This window comes from Myxocyprinus asiaticus, chromosome 9 (genome assembly GCF_019703515.2).
Source record: "Myxocyprinus asiaticus isolate MX2 ecotype Aquarium Trade chromosome 9, UBuf_Myxa_2, whole genome shotgun sequence".
Taxonomy (NCBI): Eukaryota; Metazoa; Chordata; class Actinopteri; order Cypriniformes; family Catostomidae; genus Myxocyprinus; species Myxocyprinus asiaticus.
In genome coordinates this window covers 47,923,927-47,944,625 of record NC_059352.1, presented here as the reverse complement: position 1 = coordinate 47,944,625, position 20,699 = coordinate 47,923,927, and the positions used below count along the sequence as shown (strand labels likewise).

Genomic DNA, 20,699 nt, shown 5'->3' with positions numbered 1-20,699 from the left:
CGAATACAGTTGAAAAACGATGGCAACATCTCCCAAAAATTATATATATATATATTCTTCATTTTGGCCGCACATGCATTGATGTTAACGTTTAATTTGCTATATTTGTATTATACTCGGTAAAGAAACCAACATTTTATTTATTTTTACAGAAATGCAGAATTATTTAACTGTAGAATTCTAGGAACGCAATAACAACTGTTGACAATTTGGATTGTCCCCCCCCATTTTTTTTTTTTTAAATATAGACTGTAATGGTTTTGTTTTAAGGCATTTAGATTTATGATTTAAAAATAGTCTCCCAAAAATAATAATAATATTTAATAAAAACTGAAAGGGATCATCTTCTTATAAAATATATTTTATATTGTAAAAACTGTATAAACAATAGAAAAACAAATGATCTATTGACTTTATTTAGGAGTAAAAAAATAAATAAAAAAGGGGAAATAATAAAAATATTAAATTATAAATATTAAATTATAATATTCAATGTATGTACTTGGGGGAGCCTCTAGTACGACTATGTATCAATATTAACGATGTCATTAATATTAATTACGTCAAGACTTCAACACAGTTGGATTGGTTATTTAACCAGTTTCGGTCACGCCCACTCACACGAGCTCCACATAGGCAACGTAAAGAAGTGCGGCCTGTCGTAAAAAACATCCAGGAAGGGAAAAAAATAAAAACACCGAGCACACACACACACACACACACACACATACATATACACACACATACATACACACACACACACACAGACACAGACACACACGGTATCCGAGCCCGTGCTGTAATTTTGTAACGAGCGATTGCAGTCTTGTCTGATGATATTCGTCATATGTATGCGGGCTTTCAGGCTGATCTGGTTAGGAAATGAGTCAAAAGCTCGCTTTTGACATGGTTTAAATGTCAGTGGTGCTTCCAGTTCATGCAACATTCCCGGATCATTAACCAGAACAGCAGCTTCAGGTCTGGACAGAGTTTCGACGGACAGCTTTTGTTAAACCAGGTGAGCTTCAGGCAAATAAGAAACTAATGTGTCAAACAATATTTTTGCATGTAGTCTTAAATATGCTTTTCCCACTTATTATATTCATCTGATCTTTGTATGCTCCAAGTGTTGATGTTTTCAAAACGTTTCCAATTTGTTGTCACCTAATCTACTAGGTATTGTGTTTAGTAGTTTTCACCCAAAGCTTTATATCATCTTGTTCTACACGTAAATGTTTGGACATAAATGAAAAAAATGCATAGAAGTGATGTGTTCTGATATTGTCAAGTGATAGATTTAATATATAGTTTATGTAACTTGATATTGATGTCAGGAATTTGACAGTGTTGGCTTTGTGAGTTTGGGATGATGTCATGAGTCGCTGTTTATTTTAATTTTTTTCCTCAAAGTCATGTATTTACTGTGGCATGTTATTGTATTCATGCAGCATTCAAATACAGAGCTATTTTTATGCTAACTGTATCCATCAACAGGGCTTGGAATTAAAGGAATCTCAAAAAGCTGGTGGTGGAAGACTGCAGGAAACACTTGAGTCCAAATCATCTGGGATGGATGTAGTTTCACCGTGCACAGAGGGAATGACACGATCTGCCACCCTGGATTAACACTGACTGCTAGTTCACCCATTGCTTGGGTTTGTGACCCACGGATGAATGTGGCAAACTCTTTTTGGCAGGATGTTGACACCATGAAGGATCGGGGATATTAAGTATATTATTATCAGGAATATTTCTGCCTACATGCTCACAGCTTGCAGTGCAGAATGGCATCGACCGAGAGACTGTATGAGATTTGGATGCTGTACTGCAATAAGGTAAACAGCTTTTCATGCACACTGATGCATGCACTTTCACAGTATTTGTTCACTGAATTTATCATGCAAATGCATATCAGTAAACTCGACCAAATAGAACCCCTCTTTTGTATTTGTACATTAGAGAGAGAGAGAGAGAGAGAGAGCATATAACTGGATGTTTTGTTTATTTCTCGCTTGCACAGTGCATGTGGCTGGCTGGTTTAGTCTCCTGGTACACTGTGTACTACATCTGGTAGCTCGTCATGAAATAATGAGAATGCATTAGAGTTATTGAGATAAGAAGTCCACCAATAGTGGATTTTGCTGATACCGATAACTAAGGTGGTGGAAAAGGCTGATAACCGATTAATCGGTCGATAGGTTTTAAATTGAGCTATGATGGGTACAGACACAGGTTAGGATTTCTCCTTTAGGATTTTCTGGTAGAGAGCAGAATTCATGTTTTCCTCAATTATTGCAAGTCGCCCTGTCCCTGAAGCAGCAAAGCATACCCACACCCTCACCCTTCCACCACCATGCTTGACCGTAGGTACTGTACGATGTTCTTATTGTGGAACTCTGTGTTTGATTTACGCCAGATGTAGCAGGACCCCTGTCTTCCAAACAGTTCCACTTTTGACTCCTCAGTCCACAGAACATTGTCCCAAAAGGTTTGAGGATCATCAAGGTGTGTTTTGACAAAATTCAGACGAGCCTTAATGTTCTTCTGGGTTAGCAGTGATTTTTGCCTCACCACTCTTCCATGGATGCCAAATTTGTCAAGTGTTTTTCTGATAGTGGAGTCATGAACAGTGACCTTTTTTGATGCGAGAGAGGCCGGCAGTTCCTTGGATGTTTGTAACTACCTGGATGAGTCGTCGCTGTGCTCTTGGAGGAATTTTGGAAGGTCGGCGACTTCTGTGAAGATTCACTACTGTGCCAAGTTTTCTCCATTTGGAGATAATGGCTCTAACTGTGATTGTTTGGAGTCCTGGAGCTTTTGAAATAGCTTTGTAACCCTTCCCAGACTGATGTATTTCAGTCACCTTTTTTCTCATCATTTCTGGAATTTATTTTGATCTTGGCATAGTGTGCTACTGGGTGAGAACTTTTAGCCAACTTCATTTACTCAGATTGCCTTTGTTTTATGTTAGATTTTGTTTGAATTAAAAAAAAATTTTGTATGAGACACACAAAAAACAGAAGAAATCAGGATGAGGGCAAATACTTTTTCACAGCACTGTATTCACCAGATGAGTGTTAACAAGGAATAAGTTTTATTATTATGCAAAATACATGAAGTTGGAGACAATATGCATGTGCTGACGGAGCAAGATTCTGTATACTCACATTTGCATGCCCTCGCTTCAATTTAGACCACTTATTTCAATGCATATTTTGTTATAATGAAGATTGAAATATGGCTGAATACGGTCAATGATGAAAGATTTAGATACAGCAAATTCAGTTGCCAGTGATTTTTTTATTTCACTTTTAGAGGCCGCTGTTGGACTCCAGCACAGTGTAACACAGAGGAATGTTTATAAAAAAAAACTATCTGCATATATTTTTGCTGATAACCGATAGTTCCAAAAACTATCGGCACCAATTAATCGGTAAAACCGATATATCGGTGTATCTTTTAATGGAGATTCAATAAGATCAGGTGGTTGTGAATGTCCAGTTCTCTTCATTGATGAAGGGATTGTGGATACTAGAGGTAGACTGATATATCGGTTTTACCGATTAATCTGTGCTGATAGTTGCTTTTTGTAACTATCGGTTATATTCCGATAGTTTATTTTTGTATTCTTTTTTTTTTTTTTTTTTTATTCCTCAAAAAACCTCATCTGGTAAAATTAAATATATGTGTGTGCATATCTACACACACAAAACACTTCATCTGGTGAATATATAGGCTATAAAAAGCATAATTTGTTAAATACTTGCATATGGAGCATTGTAATGGACCAAGTCACTATTATTTTTTTAAATAAAATTCCCCAGTGTATTCCAGGCTTGTTTATAGTTGAAAGTCCCAAGTTATGCACCAAATCTAAATTTTTTCTGGTTATTATTGGAAATTTGGTTGCACAATAAACTGCTTTTGGGATTTTATTGTAGCCTCAATGTCTATGCTTGTCATAGTAAGGAAAGACTAAGAAATTTAATTATTTCTATAAATTGATTTTAAAAACTAACGGCGGATTAATCTGTTATCGGCCTTTTCCACCACCTTAATTATTGTATCGGCAAAATCCACTATCTGTCAACGGCCAACCCCCAACCTTGACGGCACATAATCGGGTTTAACTTGAGATAATCAACCCAAGATAGCTTGACATAATTCAGTACATTTAGTGAAGGAATGTCTCTTGGTTAACCTTTTCTGTTGACCCCAGAAAGACATGATTAACAGAAAAGAAAAGTCTACATAATAAAGACATCATGAAATAAAAATTGGAGTTTTGTTGCTTTTAAGGCCATGCTAATTTACTCCTAAAATTTGACAATTTTCTTTTAGCCGATATACACATTTAAAAGTTGAGTCTTTTTCAGTTGGGATGTTTCATATTGATTAAATTATAAATGCCACCTGCATCTGACTGGGTTCATGGCTGTAATGTAAACTAAAGGCTATTGGCTATTAAATTCACATATGTAAATAAATAAATATATACTGTAAAATCCCTTCAATATGTCCCGGCCCAGCTTCCAATTAAATACATCAACACAGGAATGAAAACTGATTGTCAAGCCAATTAATGGGGTCTTTAAGTAATTTAAAAAAGCCTTCCATCTCTTCCAAGTTCTGTGTTTTTGCCTGTTTGAGCGGCAAGTTCATACTGAATTGAGAATTTAACAGTTAGATTGCCTCTTTTTGTGAATTCTTGTCTGTGAGTCCAGTGACCTTAGTTCAGGTCAGCATGCAGGACATTTAAAGGGACGGTTCACCCAAAAATTTAAATTCATAATTTTCTCACCCTCATGTCGCTCCAAACCTGTATGAATTTCTTTCTTGTGTGGAACACAAAAGAAGATATTTGGATAAATGTACCTGTGTTTTTTTTTTGTCCATACAATGAAAGTCAATGGGATCCAGTGTTGTTTTGACATTGAATGGACAAAAACAGTTCTTCAAAATCTCATCTTTTGTGTTCCGCAGAGGAAAGAAAGTCAAACAGGTTTGGAGCAACATGAGGGTGAGTAAATGATGATAGAAATTTCATTTGTGGGTGAACTATTCCTTTAAACTTGTGACTAAAGTTTGAATAGTGGTGAACAGTGGACAAAAGAGAATGGTGTTTTGTGTTACAGTTAGTATGCTGATCGATAGCATAGATGCTCTCGTAGTATCAAACGGGTTTGTTGAAATCACCAACTTGTCCTTGACATCATTTCCATCATGAGCTGATAGTCACAAGTTCAGTGTGGTTTTGTTTGAACTGAAGGCCCTGCCGTTAGTTTGACCTTTGCTTTTGTTTATAGTTTCTGCTCTCATACATTAACCAGACTGTCATCATCATAGCGCAGTGTTAGGCGACATTTCCTCTTAAACACGCTAATGTAGGCTAATGAGAAAGTTTTATAGGTGCATTATGATCTTTGTCCTTAAAAATGGGCAATATACTGTAGCTACAACTATACCTTAATATTTCTGGCTTTTGTTGATATCCAGTAGTATCTCGGTATGTATTTGCTCTGAAATACATGTGATTGTTTTCATTTTAAACATAGAGCCATTTTAGTCAGTAGATTCAAAATGTTTAATGCATTAACTGGTTTGGTCAAAAACCAGTTGAATCAGTTTTGAATTTATTGATTAAAACAGACAATTTGAATGGATTCATGTAAATGAATCAAACTTACCAACTCTATCAATGTTTTTTTTGCTACTTAAGTTTAAGAAAAAAATAGTTCGATTTGCGGAGGATTGCGAAACTAATCTAATCATACGGTCTGTAAGAATCTTAATGGGCAAGTAAAACACGCAATAAAATAATTGCGATATTTACGATGTTTCTTAATTTAATATTCCAGCAAAATTATCACAAATATACTCTTGTTTATCCAATAAATCGCCCATCCCTAAATATTTTTTTTCTCCCCAATTTGGAACGCCTAATTCCCAATGCGCTCTCGGTCCTCGTGGTGGCGTAGTGACTCGCCTCAATCTGGGTGGCGGAGGACGAATCTCAGTTGCCTCAGTGTCTGAGACCAGCAACCCACGCATCTCATCACGTGGCTTGTTGAGGACGTTACCACGGAGACATAGCACGTGTGGAGGCTTCACACTTCTCTCCGTGGCATCCATGCACAACTCACCACGCGCCCCTCCGAGAGTGAACCACATTATAGCGTTAACCCAATGTGACTCTACCCTCCCTAGCCACCGGGCCAATTTGGTTGCTTAGGAGACCTGGCTGGAGTCACTCAGCACGCCCTGGATTCGAACTCGCGAATTCAGGGGTGGTAGTCAGAGTCTTTACTCGCTGAGCTACCCAGACCCTCCCTAAATGCTTTTTTATTATTTCACACATTAACCGATGTGTGATTGTATCTGTATGTTCAGATTATAAAACGCAGGGAAGATAGCCATGGAGGAAATCAATAAGCGCAATTCTACGTATTGCAAACAAATCTTCTTGTCTTTTTGCCTTAGGTTTTCACAGAGAGCCTCATATTTTATTGTGAGCTTTCTGTTTAACATCCTGTATTACAAACCTTTAACCTTCTGTAAACCTCAGTTTCCATGATTTTTCTGTTCAGTAATTGGCCTAACTCATGCTAACTCAGCAGCTGCTTCTGTTAGGTGAAGAAAAAGACAGAAGCCCTGTTTGGATGGTCGTTATTTATCAGGGTGATGTCTGTAAAAGACCATTTGCATGACTTCTCCATGATAAAACGCATGCATTTGGATGCAGTGGACCTTTGTCAGATTAGACACCAAATTTCATTTCACACGAATGAAATCGAGGCTGTGAGGGATAGACATACAGTCTGTTTAATAGTTTACTTGTTATTTTAGTGTATTTCTATGCAGTTGCTTGGTAACTGCCTACTTGCCCAAGTCAAAAGTTGCTTGAAATGGCTCAGGACCCTAATTTTTCTTGCAATGCAATTCTGTGGGATGTTTTCACCCATTTTATTGTTCGCCAGTCAAAAATCATAAGTTTGATTGCTTTGAAAAATAATAGAACACCTCTGTAAGCCACATGATTGAGATATCATTCATGTCTATAACAGACATAGTACAGGATGAGTTACGCAACAAAGCAAATGTTAATGCTGATATTTACCTTGTGTCCCCGTTAAAACAGTCAGCATTCGAAATGGGGCTGGAGTCTCAATGATCAGTGTTGGCGGTCACGTGTGTTTTTGTGATGGAAAACATCCACCAAAGGGTTGCATCTTTGCTGTCTAATAGGGCTGCTACTAACGATTATTTTGATAATCGACTAATCTAATGATTATTAGAACGATTATTCGCCTATCTGGGCGATTATTGCAACAATTAATCATTAGCTCTTAACCGATTATTCAGCTTGTGCCTGACTTAAAAGGTTGTAATAAATGTGCTTGCTAACAATAAAGAGGACAAAATAATTTTTTTAAAATACCTCTAAATGACATTCACTGCATTAAAGGAAAAAATACTTTTAAAATTGTATTCAGTAAAAAATTCACTGCAAAAAATCCTCTTATCAAGTGTAATTGTCTTGTTTTCCATTTAACATTGTCTAAAAATCCTTAAAACAAGATACATTTACTTGAGAAACAACATATAAGATATTTAGACTTGCTTTAAGAGAATGTATCTTAAACATAAGTGTATTTTTTCACTTGGATATATTTCTGCTACTGCAGTAGGGGTGTAACGGTTCTCGGTAAAAAACCGAACCGTATGGATCACCACCCATGGTTCGGTAAGCATTGGCACCGCGGTTCACCTCAAGTTTATTGACACATCTGGAGCACAAGGTTTTGCTTAGAAAATTAAGCGTCAAATAGACACGCGCAGTTACAACCTCCGCTAATGCACCTGAATGGATCTGTAGATGCACCGCCTGTGTTTCACATGGGTCAACTTAAATGACATCACTGTTCTGCAAGCGTTGTGTGTAGTTGAAAATGGCAAGTGGAGAAAACGAGCCACTGATAGAGAAGCCCCCTGTGTTATTCAGGTCTCCTGTCTGGAAACATTTTCTTTTTGCAGTCAGTTACAACAGATATGGTCAAAAAACGTTTACAAGGGGCCTGGGTAGCTCAGCGAGTAAAGACGCTGATTACCACCCCTGGAATCGCGAGTTCGTATCTAGGGTGTGCTGAATGACTCCAGCCAGGTCTCCTAAGCAACCAAATTGGCCCGGTTGCTAGGGAGGGTAGAGTCACATGGGTTAACCTCCTCGTGGTCGCTATAATGTGTGGTTCTCGCTCTCGGTGGGGCGCGTGTTGAGTTGTGCATGGACGCTGCGGAGAATAGTGTGGGCCTCCACATGCACTACATCTCTGCGGTAACGTGCTCAACAAGCCACATGATAAGATGCGTGGATTGACGTCTCAGACACGGAGGCAACTGAGATTTGTCCTCCGCCACCCAGATTGAGGCGAGTCACTACACCACCACAAAGACTTAAGAGTGCATTGGGAATTGGGCATTCCAAATTGGGGAGAAAAAGGAAAAACAAAAAAAACGTTTAAAAACAGGCACTGTTTGCAGACATCGCTCGACGCGAGTGCTGTATATTGGTAGTACATTGACGTATGATCATTTACGCCAAAATCACCAGGGAAAGATGAGCCGAAACTGCACATACTCCCTTACGTTTTTAAGCGGGCACTCAGTGCTAATTCAGACAGGCATATAACAATAACTAAAGCGACTGGGGTGTTTATTGCCAACGATAGGGTTCTCTACTCCGCTGACGAAGATGTGTGATTTCCACGTATGATTAAAACACTCAAGCCGTGTCACAACATCCCTCTTATCCATTTTAATAGCAAAGTTCCTTCTATAGTTATGTACAGCTTCTGAATATTGAATAAACAGTATGTGCAGTAGAATTTGAAATGCATTTTATGTCGATGCATGTAGCGTAATAATGCAGGTATTAAATTAAAATGTTGATTTAGTAATTAAAGTTTTTTTTTTTTAAAAAAAAGACCCAAATGAAAATTAACCATGGTTTTACTAAAGGAATATTGTAGTAACCATGACTGCTGTCACCATGGTTTTCTGAGCAGAAATCATGGTTTTGATACAATTAACCATGGTTTTATAACAGTGATACTGTAGTTTCCATATAGTAAACATGATTATGCTATATATTGTAAACATGACAGTAACCATGTTGATTTTGTGGTTACTATGTTTTTACTACAAATACCATAGTTAAACTATGGTTACTGTAAACAATTATTTGTATTAAGAGCAAACCTGGTGAAGTGTTTGTTACCAAATAGAGTATTCTTACTTTGGATTTGGCAGTTATATATATTTTTTCTGAATATGACAAATACTAGAAACTGTGACCCTAAAACTGTGATACAAACCGAACCATGAGAAATTTGAACCGTTATACCCCTAGAGTGCAGTAAAGATAAAATATACTTCTATTCAAGATCTATTCTCTAAAAGCAAGTCTAAATATCTTATATGCTGCTTCTCAGGTGAATGCATCTTTTTTTATAGGATTTTTAGATATTTTAAAATATTAGTATTTTTAATATTATATTCAACATTCTCAGATAAATTGTTTTTTTCTTCTGCAGTATATCTGCTAAAGTAAATGTATGTTGTTTTAAAGGAGTTTTAGATATTATTATTGGAAAACAAGCCAAATCAAAAATATATTTTGTTGCAGTGTATAATGGGGCGAAGACTACCCTCTCTCACCTTTCTGTTCACTTCAATCCATCTTTAACTCACAAAAAAAACAAACTCTCTCTTATTAATGAAGCTGCGTATTGCCAATTTTCTTCACGATAAGAAATGCACAGTGACACATATATTATGATTCAATAAGTCGCGAGCCATCACGTTATAATCTAGCTGCGGCAAGCGTGCGTGCTCGAGGGACGCATCAGCCAGCTGCAGTTTCAATCTCTCCGCCTTAGATCGGGACACTTCGTCCAACTCATAGAAGAGGCGGTGACCGCACAGAGAAATGCCAGTTTTGGAGTTTGTAGTAATTTACATAACCTGCTTCCTTATTATTTGAACTTTAATAAAGCTATAATGCATTAAATACTGTATAACTGCATTAAAGATGTAACGCCGGGGTGTTTCCTTTAAAGATGCTCGACACGCAAGTTTTGCTTAAGTGGAGCAGCATCTCCAGCTCCGCTTATTCCACAACGAGAGTGCTTCTGTATTTACTTGTTTTGTATTTTTGTGTAATTCCCTCATACTTTGCGATCTACATCACCTGAAGCTGTTTGGAAAGTTCAGAGTGCATCTGGACAGTGAGCTGTGTAATTCTTCCTCTCCTCAGTCAGAACTGCAGTGCTGCTCTCACGCATCATCATTAGAGATTAATGTGATCTCATGTTACGTTAAATGACATCAAACGACAATTTCAACAATGACATTTTTTTTTTGTCAATTTTTTATTATCGACGTTGCCGATAACGTCGATAGATCGTTTCAGCCCTTCTTTCTAATGAACAGAAATGCAAGATTGACAAGTGTCTCAATTGTAAATGAGAGCCAGAGTGAATAAAAATGAATGGCAGAATGTAACGATGAAAGGGAAGACATTTCTGGGTGAAATGTCCACAGAGGTGCACCAAAAGCGAGTTGTTATCTGCTGTACAGGCTGTAATACAGTGAAGTGAAATGCATAACCCCCATTCCTAAACCTAGCCATCAGTGGAGTAAAAATGTAATGTTAGAGGAAAAAAATGCAACCTACAAACTGATTATGTCGAACGCGATTACTTCCTGGTTTCAATGCGGGATCCGAACCGGGGTCTCCCACGCTGTTGACGCCATAGATATCTATACGTAGATACCTTATTAGCAGCTGTTTCTATGGATAGCGATACATCGGCGCGTCTGCCACATTGGATAGGGCAAGAGCTGTCCGTCAAAACACATTAATGTAAATTGACAGATACGGTCTGCAAAAGCCTATTGTCTTTTTCAGCCAACTTTCAGATCATCTGCTTTTCCATAAACATTGGACAATATTTTAGATGATATAAAAAATCCTCACTTAAACATTCTAAAACAGGTTTTATTTCCCATAGCTAACTGCAAATAAAGTCCTTTACAAATGAATATATCATGGCAAACACTGAAACCTAGCACCCAGTTAGTCAATTCATTACATAATGAACTGTTTCCACACAAAAGCAGTTTATGCAGTGGTCTGAGGCTTCTTCTCCATTCATTTACTTTCAAACAGCTCTCCATGTTGACCGTTCCAAGATGGCGCCATGGTTGACATAACCAAACTAGCCGAATGTGGCATCTATGTATGTATATCTATGGGTAATGCAGCACGCTTCTCGTTGCGTCACAGGGGAAGGTAAACACACTGGAGCCAATGCGAAAATTTCTGATAGGACATGCCATTTGTCTGTGAGTCAGCATGATGTGGCCGATCCTAGGGTTCCGGAGGTTTCGGAAACAACATGCCGACTTCCCGTGTGAACATGTTGGAACTAGGCATGGATGTTGAAAGGGCTCTCTTTTCATAGGGTCTGTTTACTTAAGTAGTTTAATAGAAGCTTGGCCATGTGTGTGCACACACACCCCTCTGAGATAATGATAGACTGCGGAGAGTTCACTGTATACACTTTCATCGTTTGATTGTGACAGCGGCAGTTGTTTTGTGAATGGGATGAATTTACTTGGGTGGTGGCAAGGGTGTAGCAGCCACGGGGGATGTGGGGGTCACATCCCCCACACTCTTTAAAAAGGTGAATTTTTTCCCCCGCGCTTTTCTAAGCTAAACCCATACAGAGTCCAAATGGTGGATTTGTTTATAGTATTATTTGTGTTTTGTTACTTTGGGCTGATTGAGCGACCATCCAGCCAATCACAGGTGAGTTTCATGAGCCAGAACAACCCTTACATAATATACCTTCAGTCAGACAGTCTGATCAACGCGACTACGTTCATTTCTACAAAGTTACATTCAGCAATGCTCATTTATCCATGTTTTTTATCGGCATTGATGTTGATCTAAATTAATCTAGAGATAAGGAACACACAAATGAGAGATATTTATTGGCATATTATTTTTGATTGGCAGCATTACGTGAAATGCACTGTCAGAAAAAAAACCAAATGACAATCCTTCTTTTAAGCACACATTGTAAGTGGAGTTTATATCAGTGCACGAGTCCTCATTAAGTTTTTACATTAGTTTGTGAGGTAATAGTTTGATCTGTTGTTTTTGCCAATTTAAGCAGATTACTAGATCAGTGTTAAATATGTAAAGCTATTTTTAATATCAGCTTCTGTTTCTTACCTCTATGTTGGTGTGCAGTCGAGAAACTGTAGGAAAAATTATAGATCTGCTGTGTTCTTAGAACACTGAAGCATTTTACTGAAGGGAATTGATATGTCGACATTTTTTGTGCATGAAAATGTACAGACGTTATTGAAACTCATTATAATTATTAAAAGTCATGTTCAACAGCTCACAAACTGTAGGGAAATGATAGATTTGCTTTGTTCTTATAATGCTTAAAACTTCTAAACTTTGTAGGTCTGTGTAGACACATTTTAAAGGATTAAAATTTTCTTTTGATTGTTGATTCAGTGACTAACTAATTTCACACAAGACACTCATTTGTCACCACCTTCTGGCATCACTAGAAATGGTCACTGAATCATTAAATGTATCTGAACGAATTTTAGTGAACGTAGTCAAAACACACGAGCCACTTACATTCACTGTAAAAAAAACAAAAAAACAATTAAAATAAAAAATCTTGTTGTTTTTAAATCATACTTTTTACATCTAAAATGTTTTATTCATTTATCATTTTACTGTAAAAACTACTGAATTGTCTTTTAAATATATAAAAAATTAATTTACTGTATATTTTACATTAATATTCGTTAATCAATTAACGTTTTATTTATGTAGCATTTTTACAGTCTTTTACCGGTAAAATTACAGACATTTTTTTACAGTGTTTAAATCCCACAATGCACAAGCACAGAGTAAAAAATAAAATTGTGCACATGCACAATTGTCATTATTGTAATTGATTAAATTATTTATTCAGGACCAGCTTGTGCTCAGTCTTTTATTATGTGTGAAACAGAAGCAAGTGCTCCACAAGATGCCCTTTATTTAATTTTGCAATTAATTTGCAATACTTGAGTCTTTAAAATACTACAAATATTAAAAGTAAATAAAATGTATATATTAATATAATACTTAAATCATACTTGTATATTAATATATACTATAATATATTAATGCTGCACTGTAAGTGTTGGGTCTGTGCAAGCCACCTACTGACAGCTGTGTGCCCCCCACTTTTAAAATGACTGCTACGCCCCTGGTAGTGACCTTTGACCTATTTAAGACATGTGATGATCAGGGCTTGTCCTCTAGTGACGGCTTTAGAATGCTATTTATACACACAGACACTCATGCAATTCTCATTAAAATAATGCTATTAAAAGGAATATTTCACGCAAGAATTCAAGTTAACAGAATGTTGCAGGTTCAATACAAGTTAAGCTCAGATGACAGCATTTGTGGCATAATGTTGATTACCACAAAAATTCATTTTGACTTGTCCTGTAAATCAAGGTTACAGTGAGGCACTTACAATGGAAGTGAATGGGGCCAATTTTTTGAGGGTTTAAAGGCAGAAATGTGAAGTTTGTAATTTTATTAAAGCACTTTCATTCATTCTTATGTTAAAACTCATGTATTATTTGAGCTATAAAGTTGTTTAAATGGCCATTTTTACATTTCAAGGTTTTAGGGTTTCGTGACAATACATTGTCATGGCAACAAAGTTGTACAGTTGGCTATAACTTTACACAGAAAAGGTTAGTACGTGATTTTATCACACTAAAATCATGTTAACATGCATATTGTTTTTGTCTTTTGGCTATACTTTTAAAAAAAAGTGAGTATTTTAACGTTCAAAAATTGGCCCCATTCACTTCCATTGTAAGTGCCTTACTTGCTTTTGTTAAAGATAAGGAGGGACAAGCCAAAATAAATTTTTTTGGTAATCAATATTATGCCACAAATGCTGTCGATTGAGCTTAACTTGTATTGAACCCGGAATATTCCTTTAAGGACAGAGGAATATTAAAATATAGCATGAGAGACAAGTATTGCAAGATAGTGGCTCATGTGGTGAGAAAGAAGTAAAATAACTGCAAATGTGTTAAAGTGAGAAAGAGAGATTGAAGCGTGTAGTCACTAGGCAGGGCTGTGCTATCTCACCCACAAAAAAACCTCTCTCCTCTCCATGGTAACAGTCCCAATCCGAACCTCGCAGGAACTCGAGTTCCTGTTGTGAAGGATTATTACAATCTTTGAATACTGAAACCACGCATAATATAGCTATAAGACAAAATGGAAGAAAAGCGAAGACTGTCTGTTTGTAAATCATGTAAAGCAAATTTCGTCTCTTTCCATAGTTTGTGTAAACAGATAAAAAATGCTTTCACAGAAATGCATGTGCAATGAAAGTCTAGCAGGCTAATTATTTTCAGGGTTTAAACTGATGGTTTAAAGTTGGCAATATTTTCTGTGGTAACCCACAAATCTAGAGCTAAAGTTGTATTTAACCCCGAAAATTCCCTTAAAAAGAGGACACTAGAGAAATTATAGGGAACAAGAGAGAGAAAATACTGTATACTAGAAGTCAAATTATTATATGATGTTAAATAAACCATGTGACCAGAGTCATGTGATGAGAGTGAGCTCAGTGTAGTGGCTCTGGGTCACATGCCCAGCATTAAAAAGTAAATGGTTTCTTGTGGAATGCCCACACTGTTTTCTGTAGCCGAGCAGTTCTGAGTACGAAGAGCAGTAGTTCCAGACCAGGAGCATTTCCACTTGAACATGGCCTGGTCTGAATTTATCAGCATGGTTAGCTAACTGTACTCAGGACAAAGAACTGTCCTGGTGGAACAACTGTAATGATGTGGCGACTTACAGTCGGTCACTTGCCCAGTCAGTCCATTACAATCCTGATTTCACAGCACCATACTGGAAAAAAACCCCCCACAACCATGTCAACGAGCCTGGGACAGTACAGAATGGCACAGTTCTACAATGAGAACCATTTCGGCCCGATATATGACCATTCAACAGTAATTCGGAAATGAGTAGTGGTCGACCAATATGTTTTTTTTATTTTTTATTATTTATATATTTTCTTATTTTATCCCCTTTTCTCCTAATTTTTGGAATACCCAATTCCCACTACTTACTAGGTCCTCATGGTGGCGTGGTTACTCACCTCAATCCGGGTGGCGGAGGACAAGTCGCAGTTGCCTCCGCTTCTGAGACCGTCAATTCGCGCATCTTATCACGTGGCTTGCTGTGCATTACACCGCGGAGACTCGCGGCATGTGGAGGCTCATGCTATTCTCCGCGATCCACATGCCCTATTGAGAGCGTAAACCAGTTAATCGCGACCACGAGGAGGTTACCCCATGTGACTCTACCCTCCCTAGCAACCGGGCCAATTTGGTTGCTTAGGAGACCTGGCTGGAGTCACTCAGTACATCCTGGATTCGAACTCACAGCTCCAGGGGTGGTAGTCAGCGTCAATACTCGCTGAGCTACCCAGGCACCCTCGATATGGTTTTTTTTAATGGCTGATGCCGATAATGAAAGAAGTCAGAAAATCAGCCGGTTTATCGGCCTCTGCGATATATCAGTTGACCACTAGAAATGAGCACTCGGAATAAGACTGTAAGTATGACCCTCTACGGACATTTACTCGCCACTGGCTAGTAAATTTTATATTTTTACTCGCCAGACTTTTGATGACATGTAAGCATAATGCATCTGAAACCTAGATAGTCCTATTAAGCAAATCGAGAAGGGGCATCTTCATATATGTATAGTATTCATATATATATGACTTCAAACAATAATATGATGGATTTTACACTTTATTTTACATTTCACTTTTCATCACTTGGATCACAATTGAGCTTTTTTTTTTTTTAAATGTACAAATTCCACATTCTATTAGTTCATATGTCATGAAATTTTATTTTTAATTATGATTAGGGATGCACCGATACCACTTTTTTCTCTTCCGATTCCGATATCTGAAATCTCAGTATCGGCCGATCCCAATCCGATACCAGTGTTGTTGTTTTTTTGCATAATCAGTTTAGAATATCTTTACATTATTGTGTGGAACTAATTGGGGATACTTTGTAATATGTAAAGAAACACAAACCTCTAACTACACATTATGTCAATATACTGTAATTGTATAGCTTATTAAGAAAAACTTTATTGTTAACTAGTCTACTGGATAGTGTAGCAGCAAAATTAACAGTAATTCCAGTCTAACTGCAAAATATTTTTGCAATTCTTTCACTAACGCCCTTCGCGTGCAATTTATATATTTACTTATTAAACACAGCCTTTTGTGATTCACACGTCTTCAAGTGACTTTGAATAAAATGCACGAGTCATATGAACTACTTTAATGGTATTTTTATGGTTCTTTTATGTCAGTTTTGGAGCTTGACAGTAGAGTTGGGGTACTCGAGTTCGGACTTAGACTCGGATGCATTTTTACTCAGACTTGACTCAGACTCGAGCCTTACGGACTTGTGATTTTTTTTTTTTTGCCGAGTCCATGGCACTTGTGATGCAATGAAAAACAAACAAACAAAAAAAAAATAATGTTACATAGGGTAACCATATGTCCTCTTTTCCCCAGACATGTCCTCTTTTTCAGACCTGAAAAAAAGCATCCGGCCGGGATTTCAAAATTGCCTCTAAAGGCCCAAACATATGCAAGTACGCGAACGCAGACACACCTTGCTACGCAAGCTCGATTCCACACATCGTTGCATAATGAAATGTGTCAGCGCTCATTTCATAACCCAACGCAAGTACACGCTGCATTCTCTGCGTTGCTGCAGGGGGCACTAGAATGGATTTTCTGTTTACAGTCAACAACTGTCATGGCGGAGCAGCAATCTGAGGAGAGTCTTGCCATACAAGTTAGATTATACAAACTTATTTACGACCCTTCCTCCCCTCCATTCGAATAAAACAGCGACTGATAATTTTTGGCAAGAAATGGCAGCTTCCCTAAATTCTGATAACGACACTGTAAAGAAAAAATGGAAACAACTACGGGACCGATTTGTCAGAGCCAGGAAGAAATGAAAAGGCACTGCAGCGGAGAAGCCGCAACTAGCTATGGATATCCAGTCATTTTGGACATGTTGGGATGTCTTTTTGACTTCATAAAACACCGGACCACAGTGTCAAATTTTGATTCGGTTTCGTGGTGCCTAAAAAAATCTCTGTCACCCCCTTGTGGTCTGAGGTTTGTAACCGCCAGAGCAACGCAAATCCGCACGTAAAGTCTGTACAATGGGAACACGCGTAGGCCATGCGTTGGCCAAGTGCTCGCATCTGTGTTCGCATACTTGCGCGAAGTATGTTTTGGCCTTAAATGTCCGGGATTTGGCTTTGTCTGCATATTGATGTGCTCAATACAGTTAGTACTATCATACATTCTGTGTATTTTCAGTTTTCACGCGTATATGTCCTTACGTGTGATTATTCTGGCTGAGAGCAGCAGCGCACACTCTTTCAAAGTACTTTTTTTAGCTCTCTTGCCCGCGCACCCGTGCTGTATGTGTGTGCGGGAAAGAGATCGCCATTCGCCACACATGCTCTGCCGTTCTTATCCAGAAATATCAATAATGTAAGTACACTTTAAAAAAGTACGTTCCCCAACTCTGCAAATTATGAAATAGAACACGTTTTATCAGACTCACGCAAAGTAATTTCTAACTGAAAATGTTGACTATATCGAGACAAAATCAAATTTACTACGTATCAGGGACATTTAAACTAATATGACGGATGAAATAGACCATGATGGAAATTGTACAACTCAGTCCATCACATATTTGTAGCACAACCACTGTGTGTTACCTGTAAAGATGGCATTTGCGTTTCAATGGCAAAAAAGTCAGAAAATAAAATGAAGAACATAAGTGAGGGGAGAAGTCTCTATTCACCTATTATCCATATTAAATATAATGTGAAAAGAACGAAACATCAGCCCAAGGTGAGTTTGATTTTGACGTTAGGGAAGTAAGCTACACTTGGACACAGCAGGAGGACTGAAAAGTGTGAAGTGTAGTACTGTAATATAGAAATATTTTTTAATGGCATCTGATCTTTTCTGTTTTTACTTTATGTTGTTGTATTTAATTTTATGGGCATTATTAAATGTTTTAATATTACCATTTATTAAATGTATAAACACATTAAATGTATTTAATAAATTACATTAAATGTAATTCACCCATAATTTTAGATAAAACTGAACTAAATCGAAATAATAATAACTCCGGTTGAAATGACTAACGCAGCTTTCACTTTCTTTAGTCTATGTCTGAGTGGAGGGACAAAAGCAACAAATAATTGAAATGTCAACAGAATGCAATAAGAAGTGTGTTGAAGGACAGTTTTGTCTTCATACACCTAAAGCATATGCTTTCATTCTGAAGCCACTTTGAAATTTGTTCAGCAGGATACTAATCATTTGTTTTTTGCATTTTTATTGACAAATTGTTTTTCTAAGTTGTGAATGTTAAAATAAGCTTAAAATATTGATGTTGAGTTAACGGTTGTAATTTTAATTCAGATTCATGAACAGATTCATTCGACTCCGACTCAGCCTGTTATGGACTCGGTCTTGAGTCCGACTCGGCCCCTTTTGGACTCGGACTCGATTGTTTAAAGACTCGGACTCGATTGTTTAAAAAGTCGGACTTGACTCGGACTCGACTAAGGTGGACATTAGTAACGAACATGACTAACATACGTTATCAGATTTGGATCAGGCTCGTTGGACCGATACCTGATCCGTCTAAAAACTTAAGTATCGAAGCCAATACCAATCCAGATGTTGGATCATCCCTGATTATGATACAAGCTGTTGTCGCTATTTGAAATTTCATACACATTTTTTAACAAAATATTCACAAGGTTGGAACCTAATAATGAACATAGAATTACATATATAACAAATATTTAATAATAAAATATTTAATAAAAATATTAATTTAAGTGTGTTAACAAACTACTGCATAGATGCTGCATGTTTGTATTTGTTAAATTCTTTTATATTTACAGTGTTTTCTGAAGTTAAAATATAATTAATCATGATGTATGATTGTGCCTTTAAATATGTATTTACACATTTATTACACTTACTACATTTAGATAAATATTTTTAAATGCACTTGTGCGATATACATTGAGTTTACATTGATAGGGATAACAAGTTTTAAAATGGTACTATCTCTTTAAGAGAACCAGCAGCCCTGCGAGCAAATGCTTATGGTTGAATGAGAACATCGTACATTATTAACAAGAGAGAAGTTGCTGTTGTTTTTACCTCCTCTGTGCAGTGCATTATTAGAATTAATGTTTCGCTCACCGGTTGACTGTAAATAATAGAAATTAAGAAATTAAGTGCCTGGATCTTGTCTTTGGACACAAAATACATGGTAAGAGCCAAACGTTGTACAAATATGTGTTGTACAAGTTCTCAAGATTTTGTACCAATCAGATTGCACTGTGGGCGGGGCTATCCAGCACGACACGACAGAAATAGAGACCAAAAATGTTTTGTCGCTTATTACCGTTGGTAATGACTAATTAAAAACATTATAGCTTTTATTGCTTGTGGCGAGAACAGGTTAAAGTTTTCTTGTTATAAGTTTTCTTGGTAAAAAAAATATTGTTAGTACTTTTGGTGTTTGGGCTTAAAGGAACAATCCTACTTCCTCCTTATTACCTCACTGTGACTGGGCGGGTCATGTTTCTGATCACCCAGTTGCCGTCATTGTAGAAATGGGTGATCATTTGTTGGGGTAAATAGGAATTTGCTACATGCTGTTTTTGAGCTTTTGGACTGGACAGGAAGTTTTGAGTTTGAAAGTTACAATATATTTTAATTGTGTAGGACTTATTCATGTGTAGAAGCATGACCAAAGTCAAAATCTGCAATACAACATGACACAATAGACTACTTAACATTATTGTTTGCCACTTTAGAAAACAGCCTCCGTCATTAATTGGGAACTTGAGTAGGTGAATCTCTGAATGGCCAAATCGCCCCACACCCTTCCAGCTGGAGAGGGCATCAGGGCTAGGCAGTGCCCGTTCTGCGGTGATGACTGTAAATAAACAGGGTGTGCCACCTCTAGCCAGATCCAGACCTCAATAGACATCTATGTCTACCACTGGATGCCACATGAATGGGGCTTTTCTTTCACACACACATAAACACGCCCATTTACGTCATACTTTCTTGAAAACTTACATAAAACAACTTTTGGTGTGGTATTGTTCTTATCTATTAATGGTCAGCATATTATGAGCTGTTTTGGCATAGGCACGCATCTGTTCTGATGATATCATAGAGAGGAATTTTTGAGCATGATTTCCTGTTCTGGAGTCATGGCTTGCTAGTAACACAGCTTAAACATTGACCACACAAACGGCCACTTTCAGTCGTGATAAACTCCAGCTACGGCAATTAGAGTGTCATGTTTCTCTAAGGCTTTCTGTCTTCATAAACGCACACACTCGTACCCAAAACACACTCCTAACTCATCAGATTGGCTCTGGTTATTGATTAATGTTTAGTTCTGGAATG

The 20,699-nt window shown here is 37.3% G+C and overlaps 1 protein-coding gene across 2 annotated transcripts in view; it reads left to right on the top strand.

Moving 5' to 3' along the window:
• The first annotated feature begins 689 nt into the window (after positions 1-689).
• LOC127446248 (neurobeachin-like protein 1) overlaps positions 690-20,699 on the top strand; it is a 120,084-nt gene continuing 100,074 nt past the window's right edge. Inside the window, exons 1-3 of one of the 2 annotated variants that reach the window (XM_051707006.1) lie at positions 690-1,018; positions 1,495-1,835; positions 2,417-2,918. Coding sequence is in view for 1 of the 2 variants with exons in the window: in XM_051707005.1 (XP_051562965.1) it covers positions 1,785-1,835 (51 nt within the window). In the remaining variant the exon portion in view is untranslated. The remainder of the gene's footprint in view (positions 1,019-1,494; positions 1,836-2,416; positions 2,919-20,699) is intronic. The other variant, XM_051707005.1, reaches the window with a different exon arrangement.